This window comes from Lemur catta, chromosome 6 (assembly GCF_020740605.2).
Source record: "Lemur catta isolate mLemCat1 chromosome 6, mLemCat1.pri, whole genome shotgun sequence".
Lineage (NCBI taxonomy): Eukaryota > Metazoa > Chordata > Mammalia > Primates > Lemuridae > Lemur > Lemur catta.
Window position 1 is genome coordinate 53,436,168 of NC_059133.1, and position 18,125 is coordinate 53,454,292.

Sequence of the window (18,125 nt, forward strand, 5' to 3'; positions counted from 1 at the left end):
TTTAGAATTATAGAAGGCTTCTTGCATGGCAAGGAATTTAGAATTGTCCATCTTGCTTCCATTTAATTCAGGTTTACTGCTTTACATCTACCTCTGGAGATATCCTCTAAAAATCTATTACCTTGCACACTCAAAATCTTATGAAAAGTCTTTTTATGAATAAATATCAGAGTCAGTCTTGTAAATGAACCCTGAAAATTTTAGAATCAGATCAGTTTACACTCTTCACTAGGAAGAAACGGAAGGAGTTTGTATTCTTTGTGCTAGTGGGAATAAAGTGCCACTTGTTTAAAGTATTTGCTTACTTACTGACTTACCAGGATGAGCTAGAAGTAAACTTATGCTCATTTTAATTCTTGTTAAAAGTACTCCCTCCGGCCGGGCGCGGTGGCTCATGCCTGTAATCCTAGCACTCTGGGAGGCCAAGGCGGGCAGATTGTTTGAGCTCAGGAGTTGGAAACCAGCCTGAGTAAGAGTGAGACCCCGTCTCTACTAAAAATAGAAATTATATGGACAGCTAAAATATATATATAGAAAAAAATTAGCCAGGCTTGGTGGCGCATGCCTGTAGTCCCAGCTACTCGGGAGGCTGAGGCAGGAGGATCGCTTGAGCCCAGGAGTTTGAGGTTGCTGTGAGCTAGGCTGACGCCACAGCACTCTAGCCCGGGCAACAGAGTGAGACTTTGTCTCAAAAAAAAAAAAAGTACTCCCTCCTTGCCAAGGAAACTATTGTTAAACCAGGCATGCTCACTAAGTAGGTATTAATACATTTGGCCTCTCCAAGTTAAAGATGATGAGGATTTTTTTGTGGGATAGCAAGGAACAGTGGCTTTTGTTGGAAGAGTCAGTGTATGTAAGGGAGTAGTAATTTCTGAGACTGATGGAGTTTACATGAACCAGATGATTTTTGTTTGATTCCAAAGAATTGTGTCACTATTCCAGGTGGAGTGGGCTGCACTTGTGTGCATTCAACTTCCTTTTAATCTATATTAAATCTCATGTGTGAATGGGATGAAAAAATGTCCCCTCCTTTACAGGGGCAGTGGTTGGGAGTATGGATGAAGGATTCAGTACTGTTTTGTGAGTCACTCCCAGAACAAAAAAGCTCCCTCCTCCACCCTACCCCACTTTTGTGCCCTCTCTTTGATGCTTCCTTCCTTAAGAGATCCATGTGACAGGGACTCACCTGCAAATACCACCCTCAATTTATTCTGCTGGCATTGTAGATTTATATGCCTCTTTGTGTAGTGGAGGGCTAAGAAATAGCCACTGTCTGGGCCAGACTGCTCACAAGGGCATCCCCTTCACCTTCGCCATAAATTACATCAGTTAACCCTTTGTCTTCTGAAATCTCCCATCTCCTCAGTGATTGGAAGACTTTCCCCAGCCTGTTAAGAGCATTAGTTTCTAGACTAGCCTGCTCTAAGGCTGAGTAGCCCTGTCTCCTTCAGGAATCTTTCCATTTTCTACCACTTTTCTCCTCTCTGCCCCTTCCACAATCTTCTTTCCTCATCCTCCTTTCCCATTAAACCTTCTCAGCTCTAGCTGGATAACTGGAGAGATTCAGGAATAAAATCTCTGGCTGCCAAGATTTGAAGTTTGGGCTATCCCTCCTTCTTGGACCTTGTGACAGTTCATGTGAGTTTGGATTAAAGCAGCCAGGAACCCGGGCAACTGTTTTCTTGCAATCTAATTTTTTTCTTCTTGCTTTTTCCTTACAGGCAAAGAAGAGGAAAAGAGCAGAGCGCTTTGGGATTGCCTGATGAAAAGTTCTTTATGTTTTCTGTTCTCCAGTGGTTTCAGTTTCTCTGATTCTTCTGATCACACATATATCTAAATGCACAGTCATGTGCTTACATCTTGCCTCGCAGTGAGGGAGCATGTACCCCAGGTACATCTGTGAACTCCAGCAGCAATTTGACTTATTGCTGTTCCAACTCTAAGGTGGTTGTGTTTTTGTTTTTAATTAGTTTGCTTGTTAATAAAAAATAGAAAAGAGAACAATGTGTTTTATTAGGTGCTCCTTTGATTTCTTGGAGCCCAGATTAGACCAGATAAGGGGAGCTTCAGGGGAAAATATTACAGGGAATTAACCATAATGCCTTTATCCGGTAGAAAAGAAGACAAGGAAGAGGATTGAGTTTACTCTTTAAGTCTATTTATTCCCTTCTCTCATACTCACAGGCATTCTTTTACCTCTTTATCCTCTGGGAACAGGCCAGGTAACTCCCTGAGTTTTTGCTTCACGTTGGAGTAACACATTATAGGGAGAACACAAGAGGTTTTAGGTGGTGCAGAGCTGTGGCCCCCAACCCCTGGGCTGAGGAATAGTACCCCAGCCTGTTAGGGACCTGGCCTGGGCCACAGAGTTCCACCCCTCCCTCATCCACCATCAGTGGAAAAATTATCTTCCATGAAACTTAGGAGGGGGTGGGGGTGCCACACAGCAGGAGGTGAGCCAGGGCAAGCGGGGCAAGCTAGTGAAGCTTTATCTGTATTTACAGCTGCTCCGCTGCCACCTGGCATCACCGCCTGAACTCCCCCTTCTCCCACACCCACCCCTCCCTAGAAGAATTATCTTCCATGAAACTGGTCCCTGGTGCCAAAAAGGTTGGGGACCACTGGTGCAGAGGATATAAATGCAAGGGCTAATGATTGCAGTCTTCTATTATGAGCTAATATCGAAGCCTTTTTCTTGGATAAAATCACAGTAAGGAGAAGGGCCCTATTTTCAGGGGTGGCCTGGAGTGATACTGTGTGGTTCCAGCAGAAGCCAATATGTAGGACTTTGTTGGTCAGTCCAGGAAAGGAGATGGGCTGGATACGCCTCAGAGATAGGAGAAAGCATAGGGGTTCAAAGCATGACAAAGGATGTCAGTGATGTTAAATGTTATTAACTAGATCATTGGGAACATAAGCAGTGGAACTGGAGGCCTCTACTTTCTAATCAAACCTTTTTGTCCTCTTCTGTTGCAAAAGGATAATACTGCAGTGTTAGTGGTAATGTTTCTTGGATGTTACTAAAATTCATTTTCCTTGCTGAGCCTCCTACTTAGAGAATGTTTGACTCTCCCAAAGGTGGCTGTTTGTTTGCATTTGAAGTTCATGTAGATCTGAGACCCACTTTATCATTTTGCATGTGTTAATATGGGGTTTCTCCCCTAAATCTTTATATTTGGACATCTATATAAGCTTGGTTTTGGGGGGTTTTTTGGTAATAAAACTTATGAGCCTGGCACCTTACCTGCGGACTTTGGTACCATGATCAGATCCCTTGTTGCTGTGGTGTAATCCTTTCTCCTTACTTCTACCAAAACCTGCCTCATTTTTGTGATTAGTAGAAAGGTAATGGTTTGATGACTTTCTTAACATGAATAATTTCTATTTCCACAAAGTCTCTGGTTGGTAAGGAAGGCAAAGACCTTAAGTTTGGACATTTCAGGAAAACTGCCTTGGAGAGCAGATCCAGAGATTGCCCATTTGTTGTGAATTTTGCCTCATTCTGAGATCTTAGTGAAATGAACAAAAGGGAAAGCTGGTTAAATTTTTGACACCTCCTCAACCAAATAAATCTTACAATTGGAGTGACCTTCCCTCTCTTCCCACTGGTCTCTTTTGTCTGCCTCACTTTTCTTTACTTCTGATCTTGGGCCTAGCTTTTTCTCTCTTTATTCCATCTTCACCAGAACCAGAGAGAATAGTTCTGCTTTGTAATTTGAGAGAGATTATAGATTCAGTAAGGGTCTCTACCCCAGGATGGTTGGGGGGGGAAAAAAAAAAGGTAAGGGAATAGAGCAGATGCTGATAATGAAGTGGAGCAATGGGTCCTTCAGAAGTTTTCTTCACTTTATTTCTATCCTCCATAACTTTCCAGAAAGGTATTCAACTGTACTCTGCAGTATTCTCTTAAGCCTAATTATTTTCCTTACTTAGCTCGCTTTCCCTAGATCTTTAATACAGTGTTTCCCAATTTGTCAGGAGTTTTTACTAACCTTTTTTGTCCCATTTCAGCAGCTGTTCATGTTGGTTAGAAGCCTCTAACCTCCAAGCCTGATCACCAAATCCTCCTCTTCCTGTCTCATTGTAATCATTCCGCAAATACTTTTTTGAGCATGAATAGTTCAGGATGCCTATGTCTTTTTCCTAATTCAGTCTTAAAATACTCATTTGGAGACAGAATAGATATTGAAGCTTGTAATTCCTTATCTGGGATCCTAGTACCCTTCCTTCGTATCCCCCAGTCTCCCTAGTGTAGCTGATCCAGCATCCAGATGTGGTTAGCTGACTTCAATCTTCTTTTCCTTGTCCTGAAGCTGTGACATTCTCTGCATACCTGGAAGCTTTTAATGAGGGAGTCTATAAAAGCTGTGGAGAGAACTAGCTTCCTCAGCTGTAAATCTGCACCTTTTTATGGTTCTCTAGGATCATTCTCTTTTTCTCCACCATCATTCCAAACTGCCCTTCCCCCCACCCTAACTTTTGAGACTTGCTGAAGATGAGACTTGCTGAAGATGGAGGTTAGAAGCTTCTGTGGGAATGAGGGCTAAAGGAAGGAAGATGTGGGTGAGGGCAGGACTTCTTGGTGTTGGGCTGAGTCCTGTTGCTATGTCTTACTTGAGAAACACAGAGGAGGAGGGAAGAAGGAACTTCTTTAAATAAGGGAGGATAATTATTTCTCCCCTGTTCTCTTATATGAGGGCCTCTGACAAGCAATGCCACTTATTTCTGATTACTGAAATTCCTCCTAAATCTAACCTCTCCATCTCTTGCCATGTCCAGACTGTTCATGTTTTCTCCTCAAAAGGGATTGAAAATGATACATTTCACATTTTTGCAGACCCTTTGAGCCCAGGGTGTTCTCAACTTTCTCATTATCTCTTTCCTCTCTCTTGTCCCCATATTTAGTTTTCCACTTGTCAGATTACTATTAATAGATTGGAATGTAATATTGTATAGCAACTACTAGCTCTGAGACCCTGGGCAAGTACTTAATTCTTCTGTGACTCTGTACCAATAGGAACCCCATTGTGAATGTTGCCGTGAGAGTTAAGTGATATTATCATATTATGTACTCAGCACAATTTGTTTATCATAATTTAAATAGCAATCATTCAGTAAACATTAGCTCTTAATTTTACTCAGTTATTAGGGTACAGTGGAAATATTTTTTTTCACTGAGTAGGTTCCAGCTAGGGTGAATGGACTAGTTTGACCATGTGTATGTGTGCACATACCTGCTTATACAGTTGTATTTAAGACTAGGAAAAAAGGTAGGAAGAGTCCCAGTTGCTCCCTCAAGCCCAACTCACTGGCCAGAAAGCTGACATTATTGCCTGAGGCATTAACTCTCCTACTTCTGCCCCTCTACAGAACAAAAGCTATAAATTCCACTGCTGTTGGTTCTTAGCTTGGGGCCTCTCACTTCCAAAATATGGGCAAAGGCAGAGTATAAGATAGCTGCTCATGCATTGGGTTGGAGGATTTTAGGATAAGGAAAAAAGACTTAAAAGTCATCTTGTAGTCTCTACTGGGTGTTCTCTGAATGCAGGAAACAATTGAGCAGTTAGAGGAGAAAATCCATTTTTGGCTCAGGCCAAAAGCTAGGGGTAAATGTGGGGCAAAAACTAGGGCTAAATGTGGATAAAATAGTTCCCTGGGGAAGATACAATACGTAACATTTTCATTACTCAACCAATGCCAACCTCAGTCTTGTAGTTGGTTTAGGTGGGGTCAGTCTTCTGATAGAACTGACAGGACAGGGAAAGCATGGTAGCACGTTGAGCTGTCAGTGGCCCTGTCCCTAATTCTGGGTCAGGTTGTCACAGGAGCTTTCCTTATTTATTTATTTTACTTTAAATTTTTTGTTTGTTTGTTTTTTGTAGATATGAGGGTTCTTGCTGTTTCCCAGGCTGTTCTTGAAACTGCTCAAGTGATCCTCCTACCGTGACCTCCCAAAGCACTGGGATTACAGGCATGAGCCACCATGCCCAGCCCTTATTTATTCTTTTTGTGAGTCAGACAAGATTCTTTTGCCATTTCCAACTCATATGTTTTAGGAAGTGTGCTCTTGTACATACATGAAAGAAATTTTTATAGTAGACTCAAAGAATATTTGAGATGCTTTTGGCCACTCTTGTTACAGTCAAGTTGAATGGCTATGTTGGTTTGGTTTATGGATTTTGATAAAACTTTGTTGAGGAAACCTAGGATCAGGGACTGCAGGAGAGTAAGACAGACATTAGCTGAATCATCTCAAGAGAACTTTTGAGATTTTCCATTCTGTGGAGGGTGGGGAAGGGGTTTTTGTAATCTTTGGGATTGTTTTGGATCAGGCTTTCCAGAGAAGGGTTGTTCTACGTGCCCTCCCTTTCCCATCCTCCCTTGGACTGTGTGTCCCAACCCTCATCCCACTTGCCCTTAGTGTTTTCTCTCTTGCTCCCAAGGATCTCGTCTTAGTCCTTGAGCACAAGGTTTCCTCTCTCATATCCTCTTTGCTTCCTGGTCTCTGAAGTATAAATATGGCGCTTGATTATAGGGAGAAGAGCTCAGCACTGAATTCTAAACTCTTTAACTGCTTTTATTTTTCTTTTTTCAGGTTCAAGTGCTGGATTGTGTCATGTGACCATCCCAAAACTCAGAGCACCCTATGGCCATCTTTGCCCTCTGTCACATAACTTGAAAACTGCCTGATGGCCTTTTTGCAATGGTTCCCTCCAGGAAGCCTTGATCTCAGTGAAGAAGTCCTTTCCCGGCATTCCAGTGCCCCTGTCAACCCCCACACTCCTCAGACATCCTTAACAAACAAAGGCTATCACGCATACGATGTAACAAATACACAAAGTAAATAATAATTACACTAATGATATGTTCAGAGGGGCACTGGCCAGGTCCACACACAGGTGGGGGGGGGGCAGTTAGCTCCCACTGGGTTGCAGAGCTAAGCCCCCAAGCCTCTTTACCCCATGCCTCTTTGGGGCTAGGGAGGAACAGGGGAATGAGACATCAGCTCATAGATTTATGTTCATAAGAGAAAGGCCTCCCTGCCCCCACGAAGGTCTTTATTTGATGGTATTAAAGGGGCAGTATTCTAAGTGTCCCCCATGTTTAATGCCCCAGCTCTCTACAATCTGTAGAGGGAAGTTACCTGATGCTTAATTGCCCAACCTCTACCCTGTGCCAAGATCAAGAGACATTTGACCTTGGAGGGAGTCATCTTCTGTTCTTCACTTCTCTGTTCCTCTCCTTCCACCATGGAAATGTGAGTGGTGCTGATGGTCAGGTGTGTCTTGTTCTCCAAGATTGGGGCAGAAGGAAGGATGAAGAACAGGGCCAGAGAGGAGAGGCTTGGGGTTAACATAGCTGCTATATATGGGAGAAGGCAAATTGACAAGCTTAACAGCCCCTGTCTATTTCTATACTGAAACACCTTATTTCACTTTCTCATTATGAGAATAGGAATAAGATGCTAAAGCTCACCACCATCACCTTTTCAAGGGTGGTCACAGACCTTTGTCTCTTCTACCATCTGGGCCAAATGGGAGAGTCATGCTCTTAGGAAGAACTTGCCTTCCAGGTCTGCTATCCAGCTCAGGCTTTACTTTCATTTAGTACTGTTCATATCAGACCCATAACTCCTGGCTCTACTTAGAGTGATAATTTTGCTGAAGGTTCTTCCCCCCTCCTCTCCTGACATCCTCTAGGCTCTTGCCTGGGGCCAAGAGGTCTGGTATGGTGGTGAGGTATGGATGGGGTGTGGATTAGGAGATTCTCAACTCCTTGGCTTCAGGCACTGTCCAGCTGGGAGGCAGAGGGAAACTTGTACTCTGAAGCCTGTGACTCTTCTAAGCCTCACATCTCTTCACCACTACTCTGGTGCCCTGGTTATCTGTCCCACAGCGAGAGGTATTTTATGTCCATAAAGTGCCCGTGGTAAGTGCTCAGAATTCATCTCTTGGCTGTGGCGGGTGCTGCTATTTCTCGTTCCATCGAGGGGAAGAAACTGAGGCAAGGTGAGTCCAGAGGCAGGTGGGTCAGGATTGTGGGAGGAATGAATGGGCCTAGCTAGTGACTTGAAGTGGCAACGAGTCTCTGCTTCCTAGCCTTCCAAACCAGGGAGTCTCCATCCTTCCCATCCTCTGCTCTAACTGGCCTTGGCAGATGCTTTTCCCCACTGTACTTACTATCCCCTCCCTGCTATCAGGTACTGTTAGATTCCAAAAATAAAAGGTAAAAATAATTATAGACACTCTGCTCCCTTGTTCTCCCCCCTTCCACCCTGAGCTTTGGGGTTGGGGGACTAAAATGTCCCCCCTCCAGAATCCCTTCCACCTTGGTCTGCTGGCTCTATTCCCTAGCCCAGAGCATTGATTTGGATTCAAATGCCCTGTAACCTTCAGCCTCCTTACTATTCTTTTCTTGACCCCTCCTAACCCTTACCAGACCCAGGGGACTGTGGGATCTCTATACTCTCATTTTTATTGACCTGAAAATAGAGGCTGGGAGCAGGGGCATTCCACAGGCTCTTTGGTCTCTCTCTTGGCTGAGGGAATTTGGGCATATGCAGGCTGCACCCTCTGCTTAAGTAACCCAGTATCATTGAGGGTGGACCTGAGGGTTAGTTTAGTGGCTCTCCTTATATAGATCCTGGATGTTGAGGGGTCCTGCCCCACCCCCCTCCCCACCCCCAGCTCTTAAACTCTAACCTCATACTGCTTCCATGAAAATTGGCTTCAGTTCAACCTGTTTGGCTCAGAAAGATTGAGTTAGGGTGATTATGGGTTAGAAACTTCCACGGTAGCCCTCTTGCCCTTTACTCCCATTCCCAACCCTGGAGGCTTTACACAAGTGCTTAAGTGGGTGGGGATCGGGGGGAGAGCAGGGTTTGAGGAATAAGGGATAAATGGGGCACAGTGGGCAGGGGCCCTCCTATTCCAGTAAAGCCAAATACCAAAAAAAAAAAAAGTCACAATAAATAAATAAATAAAATTCCCAAATCATTACTTTTGCCCCTGCCCTCACTTCCCTTCCCCTGGCCACTGTTGGAGGGAGAGAAGGAAGAAGCTAAGAATTGATTTTTGATTTCCTTTCCTACTGAGTAGTCAGGGGATCTCCCCAAACTCTACCAAGCCCCTCACCTTGCCAGTGGAAGAAAGGAAGCTTGGTGTGGGGCTTTCATTTATTACTCCATTTCAGTTCCTTTCTCAGTGTTTGTCTCTGCCTAGTCTGTCTCTTCTGCCTCTCCCTCCCTTTGCCTTCTCACTGCTGCTTTTTGTTCCTCTGTCTCTATCCCTCTGTCTCTATCTCTGTCTCTACATCTCTCTGTCTTCTTGCCAAACCTTCTCATCTGCAAACTTCAAACAGTCCCCAATCTGACCATTCCCCTCCTTCCTCTTTCCCCCAAACCCCTCACCCCTCAATCCCCACCTGCCTCCTTTCTGTTGTATTGCACACTGCTTGGTTGGGGAACAAGGTGTGATGTTCATGGGAAGAGGTGGAGGGAGCTCTAGGGCTTGGGGGGCTGGGGGCCTTGGGGTAGGGTCTGTCGGGGAGGCATCCTCAGTCCCCCACCTTAAGAACAGCCACAGCGATCCACCACCATGCCAGGGATCTTGCCGTAGATAATCTGCTGCTTGTCATTGAAGTAGAGCATGTTGATTGGGGACATCTTGGTGGGGGTACAGCAGGGCCCAGCAGAGCCTCTTGGATTGGCCTGTTGCACCAGGTGGGTGTGCGGATATTTTTGCATGAACATGTACTCGCACTGGCCGGAGCAGTAGTTGGCCTTGTAGCGTTTAGGTGCGATGATCCAGTCCCAGCCGAAAGCCTCAAAGTCCACTGTGAGGGGATATCGGCAGCAGCGGGACTCGCTTGAGTGCTCATCGCAGTCCAAGCCCAGGTTCCGCCGGGAACGTTTTGTGTTCTCTAGGACTCGAAGCTCCATGAAAGGATGCTGAGGAGCAGGGAGAGGGGAAAGAGATGTGAAATAGCCCTGAACCGTTCCTCTTCCCTGTTCCTTGCTCACCTGCCTCTCAACAGGGGCACCAGAATAGAGACCATTAACTTCTCAGCTTTTCCACTGCTCCCACTCCCATATCTTATCCTCTATCCACTTTTCTTGCCAGCTAGCCATCTCTCCTTCAGCTCACCTTCCCTAATTCTTCCTTCCTTGGCAACCTGACCCTCATCAGCCCCTTGGCCCAAGGCCTCACCAATGGCGAGTTTCTGTTTTCCCACGAGTCTCCCATTAACTGACACCTTCACCTTCAAATTCAGTTTTCAGCTGTTGTCTGGCTTGGATCCCTGAAAAGTGATAGTTGCCACCACCCCGCCTCCCTCCACTCCCCCAACTCCTCTAGAATCAGCTCCTAGCCTCAGAGAAATAATGCTAGTCCCCAGCTCCCTTCACGTTCCTGGTCTACCTTTTCCAACATCCCTGTCTCCTTAGGGCCAGGTTACACATATCCACCACCACCTAAGGCCCCCTGCTCACCAGCCCCTCAGCTCCTGGCCCCAGGGAGGTGACAGCCAGATCTGTGCCACTGGGATCAAAGGCGTTGATCTCGATGCCCCAATTGCTCTGTGGCTGGCGGAACCAGCTGTGTAGCACTTGCTTGAAGTCGATGCTCTGCCAGTGGCCAGAGCGAGAGTGCAGCTCAATCTTCAGTGAGCGGATACGGATGTGACGCCGGCCTCCGCCCCCTCCCCCTGCGGTCCCTTCCCCAGTTAGGGGTTTCAATCGCAAGATCTGCAGGTAGACTGTGGCTGGACGGGGCACAGGCCTCAGGTACACCCACAGCTGAGCCTTCAGTACCTTTGTGAACATCACCTTGGGGCTGAAGTGGAAATGGCAGCAGAGAGGGCTGCCATCTGTCTGCACTGCTGGGTCCGCTGATAAGAGAGAAGGGAGCACAGCATTAGCAAAGGGCACTTGTGGAGACCATCAGCAGCCCTGGGTGGCACTGGCAATTTGGATTCCTCAGCCTGAGTTTTCCAATTCTTTACCCTTCTCCCATGCCTGTCTTATTGACTACTGTGTCTCTGGTACCCAAAACAGTGTCTCTTCTCCCATGGCTTTGTCAGGCCTTACTGATCTGTACCCATTCCCTAATCCATTTGCCCTAATGCATAGGGTCCCCTCTACCAGATAACCTGCTAAGATAGTTATCAGGGGATTCTCCCTCCGCCAGCCTCCTCTCCTTCCTACAACTTTTCCCAGCTTGCAGGGCTCCAACTTTTTCTGAATCTTTGATGGTCTTCATAGAAGTCATACCTCTTATTCTTAGGTCACTCTGCCCCATTTCTGCTCTGATTAACTGATGGGCAGGTAGAGCTTGGCACAGCCCTCCCCCCAACCAAAAAACAGTCTCAGAGGGGATAACCCAGGGTCCAGATAGGGAGCATGGGCTAAATTAATCCCATTAAGTAAACCAGAATTCAGATCTATGCTTCTTGCCTCACTCCCATTAAGAATAACACCCAGCAGAATGGAACTAGCCATGTACTTCCGGTACATCTGTCTCCCCATTTCCTCTCCTCTAAGAACAAGTTTCCTCAGCCGTTTCCTCCTTACCGTCACCTCCTTACCATCACCATTACGGCCGCAACTCTTGAGAAAGGGAAAAACTACCTCCCTGTTGGTTCCTCCTATTTGCCCAGAGCATGAGAAATGATCAACACAGCAGATCAACTATAATCAGTCCTCTTTTCTCCCCTAAGCTTCCTTTGGCTTTGAGTGCCAGTACGTCTTTCCAAAGGTTCAACATCCCAGCTTTACAGTTTGACCCATTTCCCCTTGCTCTGGGCCAAAATTTGACCCTTCTTGGGTCTAAAGGATGATGCTCAATACATAACTGTTTCTGCTTCCATTCCAGCTCCTCCCAGTTCCCCTTCCTAATCTCTTAAATCAGTTGGGAGTGCCTTATATCATGTCTCCATTGGACAGAAATATCCATTCTCACTCTAGATAGGCAGAATCAGGAATGAGTTTCAGAGCCGTATAAAGTATGGTCAGGAAGTCTAGTCCCTTAAGTATCAAGTCCAGGTCTCACGTTCTTCATAATCATGAAGGACTTATCATGTCTCCCACCAGCACTTCCCCTACCCCCAGGAAGAGGACCCTTCAAGTGAGATGGAGAAGAAAGTGCTTAATGATCTTCATATATTCAGGACACGATACACAAAAGTCCCTCTGTAGCTTCTTTTTCCTTGATTCTTCTCTGAGGTCCCAGGGCTCTGGTAGTCCTTCCAGTTACCCTACTGGCTGGATCTTCAGTGATGATGCAATGGGTTTGGGGAGTGAAGATTCAGAGGTTAGGAGTAGCTGGGGCAGGGAAGATACTGGTGAGATGGGGAGTGACATGAAACGTTCCAAATGTCATGCCTAATTCCAGCATAGGAATTGTCTGTTTTCTTGCCTTTAGGTACTAATACCCTTGAGACACTGTTGATACTGGGTCTGTTTTGCTCACCATTGTAGCCTTAGTGCCTCTCATAGTACCAGGCAGTACTCAATAAATACATGCTGAATGAATTCACTAAACTCCCAAGCTTAAATTATACAGGCAAGTGCCTGAAAGTTCTTCCTGGCAGCTAAGCTGTTCTTTGGCTACAATTAAAGTGAGTTTAATCACTGTCTGACTCCTTGTTAACCAGTATCTCACCCACCAAATTTCTCAGTGTGATACAGATAATAATTCTTCACAGGAGTGCTCAACATTAAATAATGTGAAAATAGTAGTAGCTTCTCAAATGTTTGTTTGTTGGTTTTCTAAAGTCAAAACCTACCCCCCTCCCTAAGGTGACCCAGTGTTTGAAGGTGAGAGACTAGGCACCAGGGCCCCATCTGAATTTTTGGTTTCTTAAAACAAGAGTCCCCCATCTCCACCCCAGGGAATCACCATACACTTGTCCCTCAGCGGATATGGGGACAGGACATAGGGAAAAAGAAGGGAAAGGGGAAGAGGCAGGAGAGAGATTTGAGATGGTGAAGGAGATATTAGAGAAGAGACTGTTAGGGATGAAGGCAAGTTAGAGAAGATAGGCAGAGAAATGGAGCCTAGAGTAGAATGAGAGAGGGAAGATCATGGTAGGAGGAGATGAAATAAGTTTGGGAGTTGGAGAACACTGGGAGGAGGATAGAGGAGTGAATGAGGGTTAGGAATCTAAAGGTCGGAGGGAGCTAAACATAGTGGGGTAAAGAAGAGAAAGGATAGGAAGGGTACAGAGTGAGGAACAAAGGAGGAACAGGTAGAGCCATAGAGGGAAACGGGGGGCTTGAGAGAGTCCCCAACACACACATAGGCCCAGCACCGGTGGGGAGAGGAAGGGGCCACATCTGTGTTGGATTGATTGGGTTGATGGCAGGCAGCAGGTCAGGTTTAGTAGGCTGCGCTGGTGGAGAGGAGAGGTCATTGCACTATTTTCAGCAAAAGCCCAACCCCCTCCCTGCACACCACCTCCCCTTCCCCCCACCCCAACCCCCCAACACACACGCACTCCCAACCCAGGCAAGAAGGCCTAGGGGCAGGAGGTTGGGCTGAGAGGGCAGGGGCCTCTTGGTGTGGGGAGGAGAGAGAAACTCAGGGGCTGGGCTTGGCTCTCAGAGGGCAGGGGGCTGGGTTCCCAGGATGAAGGCTGGGTAGGAGAGCCTGAGAGGGTAGAGGGAACTAGGGCAGGCAGAACAGCCTTGGAGAGGTGGGGGCTGGGGTCCAGGGTTGAGCGCTGGGGGAGGGGAGGAAGGGGGAGGGGAACGGAGGCCATCTCTGCTGACAAACACCTCCCCCGATTAGCAGAGCACAAGTCTCTTATTAAAGCGGGTCCCTGGGGATTAGACTATAAAAGTCTCTTTTTCCTTTTCCCCCCCTCTCCCTCCCCTCCTTTCCACTCCCCCTCCCTCTCTTAAGAGCTCAGCTAAGCTCTTAAAGGGGACGTACAATACCTGGCCGGAGACCTAGTTCCCTAGTTATCCAAGTCCTGGGGTGGCACAGGGGTGGAAGTTGGGATGGGACCCCACCTGCTGCTGTGTGTTCCCCCACCCCAGGCCTAACCTGCACTGCCCAATCCATGCATGCAGGGCCCATTCACTTCCTGTATCCCCATTACCAGAGCTAACTCTGGGTTCAGGCCTGCTGGCTAAGGGATGCTAGGAATAGTGAGGGACAAGGGGAAGTCCATAGCCCCATCACCCATCCTAGAAATCCTCACACACACTATCCCACATAGACCAGAGTATCTTTTCCCTCTGTACCCTTCATCTTCTTGCAGCAAACTCTTAATCAGAATTCCTCTACAACTCTTTCCTAGCATCCCCACCCCCCATCGCTGCCCTCAGTCAATCTCAGACTGACCCTAGCTTTCATAAGCAGAAGCCTTAAGGACAGAAGGGAGACTGAAGGACACAAGACCAGATCCCCATGCCTTCACCCCCATTCCCATTAGTTTTCTGGTTCTTCTAGTTTTCTTTACAGCCCTGATGAAGTACTGTGGAGTTGAGGTCTGCAGAAATACGGGTGGCGGTATGAGGCACTCAGCCTCCCAGATGCACACCTGGGTTCCTGTGCCTCTCCCATGGGGGTGGGCCACTAGGACTCCCCTCAGTCCCCAGGTTTTTATGACCCATCTGCCAATAAACCAGTCTCCCCCCTCTTCTGTTCAGAGCCATAAAACCAAACTGTGTGTGTGGGGTGGGGGGACCTAGCCAAGTCACTAGGGAATAAGAGATGGCCTGGTTCCCTGGAGTTGAAGTGGGGGGGGGTGGGAGGTAAAGACCTCAGTGGGGGAGGGGAAGAGGGAGTCACCTGACCCTAGGAAGAGCTAGGGGGTGGGGGGAGCTAGTATTGGCCTGGATTTTCCAGGCCATAAAATTTCAAAGCAGCTCATGTCTATTAACATGTTCATCTTCCGTTTGGCCAGGGGCTCGGGATGCTTGTGTCCTCCCCACCCTCCATCTCTTTCTTTCTCCCTAGTTATCCCTTTCTCCCCTACAGTCCAGCTGCGATAGGGGCGGGTGGATAAGGGATGGAACGCTAAGGTTAGAGTAGCCAAATAGATGTCTTTAGTCCCCAAGCGCAATGAAGTTGAGTTCTCTGAGCCGGGTCAGTACCAAGAAAGCACAGCTTTTCCGTCCCCTTGGGATACCCGGTGTGAGACAAGGAATGGATGGAAAAGGCTGCCACCTGAGCTGCCAGGAAGGATACTAGGCACTGGGGATCCTATTCCTGAGAGAGCGAGAGGAGCACTCAGTTCTCTGCAGCCGGTGGGCGCGTTGCGGAACACCGGGTGGGGAGTTGCTGCCAAGGCCAGTGGGAGGCAGATAGCACTGCAGTCCAGCCGGGACTGCGGGGGTCCCGGAGAGTCTCGATTCTGTTCTCCAGCTTCCCCACCACGGCCCATTAGGACAGAGTTTCTGTCCGGGCCCCTCCGCTGTGGGCCCCAGCTTCCCCGGACTCCTTCAACACGGGTCTTTTTCGCGCACCGGGGGTAAGAGGCCGTATCTCGAAACCCGCCGGGTTTGCCCGTCCCTCACCCCCCACCTCCGGGAACGGGGCTTGCAGTCAACTCCTCAGCCCATCTCCATCGCTCGAAAAACTTCTATGGAGTAGCCCCCGCTCCTCCATCCATCAAGTTTTCTCAGAAAAGGCTTCCGGGCCGGGGCAGCCAGGAGCGCCCCGCTTGGGAGCGAAAGGCGCCGTTCCGGCAGCCAGAGCCAGCACCCCACTGCCCGCACCCCGCAGCCCACTTACTCTCCTGGGCCATACTAATGACAGTTTCGGTGGTGGCGTGGTACTCGTCCTCCTCCAGGAAGTCCTCGGGCTGCAGCGCGTCGCCCTGGAAGTCGTGCAGGTCCAGGATCTGCTGCAGCGGCGGCGCCTTGGGTAGCAGCTGCTTCACCACCTCGCGGCTGATGTTGGGCGCCTCCTTGAGCCGCAGTTTGCTCAAGATCTGCGACTTGATGCTCTCCAGGCGCAGCTCGCGGCTGTGCTGCCGCCACACGCAAACGGGGCAGCCGTCCGGCTCGGGCGCCACGGACGGGGCCGGCCGGCTGGAGCGCTCCCCCCCGGCCCCCGCCGCCGCCGCCGCCGCCGCCGCCGCCGGCGCCGCGGGGCCCTCGGCCGCCTCCCCCCGGGGCCGCAGCTCCAGGGCGAGGAGCAGGAAGCCCAGCAGCAGCGGGGCCGCGAGCACCATGCTGGAGGGGAGGGGAGGGAGGACTGGGGGGCGGGGACGCCGGAGTCCCGCGGGGAGGGGGCGGAGGGAGGAGGGAGGGAGGAGGAGGGGGTCCGGGCGGCGCGGGATTGGGGGCTGCCCGGCCGAGGGGGGGCCGGGGGGCCGGGGGCGGCGGGCGCGCGGGCGGGGCGGGCGGGCGGCCGGGGCGGGCGGCTGGGGGGGCCCGAGCCCGGGCCAGGCCCTTTATAGCCCCGGCCCCCGTGTCGTCAGCGGCGGCGATTGGCTGCGGAGCCAACAAAAGAGGCAGCGCTGTCATCCGAGGCGAGAGAGGGAGCCGGAGAGAACGGAGGAAAAGAGAGAGAGAGGGAGGGAGCGAGGGAGCAAGGGCCGGAGAGAGATGAAAAGGCAGAGATATGAGGGGGAGGGGAGAGACAGAGAGGGACAGTCAGAGAGACTAGCGAGAGACCGAGAGATAAAGAGGGAAGAGACAGATCCAGAGAGAGAGAGATAGGAAGAGGCGGAGGAGAGAGAGGGAGAGACAAAGGAGGACAAGAAGAGTCTGAGAGGGGAAGACACAGAGGGCAGAGACTTAGCTAGAGAGACAGAAATGGTGTGTCTGTGGGAGACACAGAGCCAGAGCAGGAAAAAGACCGGGACAACTGTGGGAGAGTAGAGTAGAGCGAGCCAGAGACAAAGATAGGGTAGAGCCCAGAGGGAGGAGAGAGAGGTACTGCTAAACGGGGAGGGTGGAGGTCCACAGAGCCAGACCACAAAAGATCACGGGGTTCTAGAGAGAAAACAGGGGTAGAGGAACTGAGACAGATCAGTACCCTGGGAAGGAGAGAGAAGGAGAGAAAGCATGATGGGGAGGACAGAGAGGGGGACAGAGACTGGAAGATACCAAGGGAGCCCCTGGGGGAGGCAGATGCAGGGGATCAGGGGGAAGGCAGAGACTCCAGAGGGAAGGAGGGACAGCCACAAGGGTCAGCCTTGGTGGGAGCACAGAGAGCCCAAGGGAGATGAAGAACTTGAGCCCAGAGGAGTGCCAGCTACCAGAGGTAGCCCAAAGATGTTTAAAGAAGCCATGGAGGGAAGCATTGGGCTAGGCTTATCAGAGGGATTAAGGAGACTAGGAGAGGAAGAGGCCAGGCACAGTCTGAGAAGGTGGGGAGGTGATGGGAAGAACTGAGACAGGAGGAAGACTTAGAGCTGGGAAGACTGTGAGCTTGAAATTGGGGTTCAACAGTGCTAAGGGAGTCAGCATGATGGAAAAGGCAGGAGCTGGGGGCTATTGGGGCAGGAATGGGAGGAGGCAGGGCTGGAGGCCACTATGCTTGCAGAGGAATCTGGACCCCTGGGAGAGCAAGTTGCAAGTTGAGCGGGACACAGCAAGTTGCAAGGGGAGAAACTCAGATATGGGACCAGCCCTAGTCTTCGGGTGTGACTCTGGGCACAGTCACAGGGCAGAGTGAAAGAGTGCCAAGACCAAGATGATAAAATGCTTTGAATGTGCTTAACTTCTGATTCTGGCTACTTCTTCCTAGACCTCAGTTTCTCCAGGCTTATTTCTTGATCCCCAAAGCTCTGGATCAATAGACAAACTGAAAATGTTTGAAGGGATCAGGTCTTGTTTATTTTCTGGTATATACAATGTTTGTTGAATAAATGGATGAACTTCATTATTGAGCTTCTCATACAGAACAGAAGAAATGCATTGGTTTCCTCTCTGGAATTAGAGTCCAATAAAATATCCTAAATTTGGCTTGGTATAGGCATAAAGAGTACCAGGCATGAGGACAGAGCGAGGTTGGGGAGCTGGAGTAGAATGAGGGAAGAAACTGGGGGTGCAGCTCTGAAGGGAGAAGGTGGGGGTTAGGAGGACCAAGCTCGGGAGCTTTGAAGAGACGATCTATTTCCATGGGGAACAGAAACTGAGACTGAACAAAAACTTAGCCAGCTGGTTC

General features: G+C 49.1%; 2 protein-coding genes across 2 annotated transcripts in view; one reads left to right on the forward strand and one right to left on the reverse strand.

The window, feature by feature from the left end:
- Positions 1-2,001, forward strand: part of LOC123639680 (SAP domain containing ribonucleoprotein) — a 46,899-nt gene extending 44,898 nt beyond the window's left edge. Inside the window, exon 11 of the mRNA XM_045553726.1 lies at positions 1,722-2,001. Within this exon, the coding sequence (XP_045409682.1) occupies positions 1,722-1,763 (42 nt within the window). The 3' untranslated portion in view covers positions 1,764-2,001. The remainder of the gene's footprint in view (positions 1-1,721) is intronic.
- Positions 2,002-6,556: 4,555 nt separating this feature from the next.
- On the reverse strand, positions 6,557-16,213 carry GDF11 (growth differentiation factor 11). The gene is made up of 3 exons (XM_045553729.1): positions 15,741-16,213; positions 10,490-10,887; positions 6,557-9,949 (listed from the first exon to the last, which is right to left on the reverse strand). Exons 1-3 carry the CDS (start codon positions 16,180-16,182, stop codon positions 9,569-9,571), a joined length of 1,221 nt encoding a protein of 406 aa, XP_045409685.1. The 5' UTR covers positions 16,183-16,213; the 3' UTR covers positions 6,557-9,568.
- Between the last annotated feature and the right edge of the window lie 1,912 nt (positions 16,214-18,125).

Bases quoted from the DNA above. Each gene is read 5' to 3' on its own strand.
- GDF11 (XM_045553729.1), bottom strand. From the start codon at position 16,182: ATGGTGCTCGCGGCCCCGCTGCTGCTGGGCTTCCTGCTCCTCGCCCTG. The intron at 10,888-15,740 runs GTAAGTGGGCTG...CTCTCTTATCAG, and splicing joins CATTAGTATGGCCCAGGAGA to CGGACCCAGCAGTGCAGACA. The intron at 9,950-10,489 runs GTGAGCAGGGGG...CCTGCTCCTCAG, and splicing joins GGCCAGGAGCTGAGGGGCTG to CATCCTTTCATGGAGCTTCG.